Source organism: Haliaeetus leucocephalus, unplaced genomic scaffold (genome assembly GCF_000737465.1).
Source record: "Haliaeetus leucocephalus isolate CR32 unplaced genomic scaffold, Haliaeetus_leucocephalus-4.0 Scaffold417, whole genome shotgun sequence".
In the NCBI taxonomy this organism is placed as follows: domain Eukaryota; kingdom Metazoa; phylum Chordata; class Aves; order Accipitriformes; family Accipitridae; genus Haliaeetus; species Haliaeetus leucocephalus.
In genome coordinates, this window is record NW_010972853.1 from 588,043 (window position 1) to 591,411 (window position 3,369).

General features: G+C 48.8%; 1 protein-coding gene across 1 annotated transcript in view; it reads left to right on the top strand.

Moving 5' to 3' along the window:
- The first annotated feature begins 3,239 nt into the window (after positions 1–3,239).
- Positions 3,240–3,369, top strand: part of LOC104835905 (cytochrome c oxidase assembly protein COX16 homolog, mitochondrial) — a 50,498-nt gene continuing 50,368 nt past the window's right edge. The window contains exon 1 of the mRNA XM_010574144.1: positions 3,240–3,336. Coding sequence (XP_010572446.1) covers positions 3,253–3,336 — 84 coding nt within the window. The 5' untranslated portion in view covers positions 3,240–3,252. The remainder of the gene's footprint in view (positions 3,337–3,369) is intronic.

Sequence of the window (3,369 nt, forward strand, 5' to 3'; positions counted from 1 at the left end):
ATTCAGACCCATGTTGCCTTTGTGTTATTGAGGTACTCAAGAAGCAGTCATTTCCTGCTATGTTACTTTCTTTATTCTTCCATTCTGTTTATTTGTCTCTAGGCTGGGGAGGCTCTCAGAACAAGTTAGTGGCAATAATGTTAGCTTATCTTATTATATGTGTTTGATTTTCTTCTCATTTTAGTTTGTATATATGTGGTGGCTTCCTGACATGTTCAGAAAACTAAGTAAAGTACCTCCACCAATTCCTTGATGTGATTAATGGAGAAGACCAAAGGAAGTAATCATCAGTGTTTCATTTTCAAATGGTTTTAAATTACTCTTTGAGTTGAGGCAGCAGGTGCCCTGTTCCACTTTGCCCCTGCTGTGCTCGCTATCAGGCAGTGATTTGGGTTGTGGAAAGGCTGTGTAGTGACTCAGGATGTATTTAAGAAAGGAACATTATGATGCCAGCTCCACTCTACCATCGCCACAAGCTACCAGAACAGGCGGAGCCTTCGACTGCAGTAATATGTGAAAACTTCATAGCCTGTGCCTGGAGAATACGTGCTCTTATCTCCAACACGTTAGCGCTCCACTGTTGTGCATGTGGCTCTAGCCAAGAGGTGTTTGAGTGGATGACAGGGCACATTTAATTACTACTAGCAATGAATAACTAATGGCTCTATATCTCAGAGTAAGACTGTCTGTTAGTGTGGTTGTAGCCAGCTTTGTTTTGAAAAGGCTGTAGAAGTTTATGGGGGTCCAATGGGATTGGGATAAGGAATAACAAGTCAGGAAAACAGGCAGTATGATCATGGCAATCTTTTCTGCTTAGGAAACCAGGCTACAGAATGAAAGACATGGCTAGTGGCCAGATCTTGACAACTGCTTTAATCAATGTGCTTTGATGGAAAGTTCAAAATTACACAAGGCAGCCCTCAGTAAAGATGTGTGTTCACCCACAAAAAAGCTGGTGGGGACTGCATGTGCGGCTTAAGTGTTGAGCTGGCTTGTCTCTTGTTAGAAGTAAAGATTCAGCTGGCTAAGTTCTGGTCATCCACCGGGTGAATAGTAATACAGCCTTCAGCTCTCACTGGAGATGGCAGAGGCTGCATACGTTTCTCCCCAGTGGTGCCCTCCGTGCTTACTGATCCCGAATGGCAATGTTTCCTGCTGTTCTAGCCCTGCTCTCCCTCCCACCCTACCAAGGTATCCCAGGTGTAAGTTGCAGAAGCAATTAGCCTCTTCCTGCCACTTGCTTTCCTGAAACTTCCCTGACCTCAGTTCTGCAGGCTGGCTTTTCTGATGTGTGTGGGGAGGCGAAATCCCTAGCTCTGTTGAGATTCAGTGAACTAGTCAGTTATTTGAACTAGTCATCATTTGATTGTGATTTTGCAGAGTGGCAGATTTTTGCCTCTGAGGTCCACTTTACCCAAGCCAAGTCCTTTTACCAAATACCCCACAGAAGCACAAAAGGAAGTTCAGAACACTGAAAAATGTTAGTAATCTGAGTCAAGTCCTCTCACTTGACAGTCTTTGTAAAAGTTCAACACAACATAGATAGGTATGCTCAGAGGCTAGTAACCCTACATATAGGAAATACATCTCTGTTGCTGGAAGTTCTTACAAAGTATGTATATGCAGTGCTAAATCTTCTCTAGGCTCCAGACTGCAGTACCTAGACCTCCTTGAGCAAGAAAAGGCAATTCTCTCCTCGCTGACAGGTAGAAGAGCACTCTCTTCACTGCTGGGAACGCTGCAGAAGCTACCCATGCTCGCATGGATTTTTCTTCATTATGCACAGCATGAGCATTCGTTTCTTCCCAAACTATTTGCTGCAGGCTTTTCCTCTGTCTGCTGGAATGGACTTGTCTGGGGAAACATGTTCTTTCTTTTGCCTTTGAGGTTCTTGAAGGGAACTTCTCCTGAGGGGCTTCCTGTGCCAAACCACCTGGCCACAAGGTAGCACTGAGCTCCTCATCAGCCTCAGGGCTATCTTGCAAGTCTTCTTTGTAGTCTTTTGTTGTTTTCTCATTTCTGTGACTTCAGAGGTGACCTCACTGAAGGTGAACTCCTCTTCCCCACACACATGCAAAGGGAATTTTATCTTAGTAGGATAATTCCAGGTCAGGCCTGGGTTACTGCAGTTTTGTGGATGGTGCTTTCATCTCACCATTAGGGACTATGCTGTAGTGACTAACTTGAATTTTCAGTCCTGGCATACAGACAGACTGAACTGCTGCTCATGGATGTAATTACCTTCATATAATAGCACAGTATACTCATACAATGTTTTGTGATATTAGTGAATGGGTATTCACAGGTACCAAAAGTAATCAACAGTAAGAATAAGAGCATAAAGTGTAGCATTCCTAATCCAAAAATTAGAATGCCACTGTGCTAGGAGTGGTACAAACACCTAACAAAAATAGCACGTTTGCCCAAAAAAGTTTCCAGGAGGAATAATGGACGGGGAGATTTCATTCCACGTGCCGTAGGTGGTGGATGAAAAAACCCAGGGGCAGCAGCCTCAGAGGGGCTTCAGGACAGCCCAGGTTTGGCGGCCACGGAGCCAGATCGTTTTAAGCGTCAGTTCCCCTCTTGGCACACACGTGTTTAATGGCACCCCCCGGCCTTAAATCCTAGCTGCATTCTTGTGCGGGCGACAGCATGGCTCCAGCCCCATCCTTTTCTTCTCATAGACACAGTGGAAGCCACCTAAAAATCTAAGCAACTTGGCTACAGCTGGCGTAGGACACGGGAACGTGCTCCCCAACAAACATTTCTCCTCAGGGAAGGCAGCGGGGTAGATGAAACCATCCACAGGCCAGTCTGGTGTACGTTCAACAAACGCCTGTTAATTCAAAGAGCTTTTGCGATATGCGTTTGTGTGTGTGTGTGTGTGTGTATATGACCTGGAAGTACCCTGTGGGCTTACGGCCGGTCACTTGGCCGCAGCGGCCATGTCAGGCGAAGCGCCTGGCTCGCTGAGGGAGTCTGACCGCGCTGTGGATTATTTTAACCAGCGATCAGCTACGCCTGGAGAAGCGCGGGTAAGAGCGCAGGGGGCGGCCGGCTGGATGCCCAAACCCACCCCTTCTCCCAAACATCCCACGGGAGGGAGCGCAGGCCGCAGCCCCCGCGGCGGAACCCAGTTTCCCCGGGCGCGTTGCGGCGGCGGCGGAGGGGGCCGCTGTGGCGGGCGGACCCGCGCCGCGCCGGAAGCGCTGAAGGCCGGTCCGGTAGGCGGCAGGTGGCCGCCTGGGGCCTATGGGGAGGGAGGGAGGGGGATGGATGGAGAGGCTCCGAAAGCTGTGGAGGGGCCGCACCATGACCTTCGGGGTCCCCCTCTTGGTGAGCACCGCGGGGGGGGGGGGGGCACCGGCA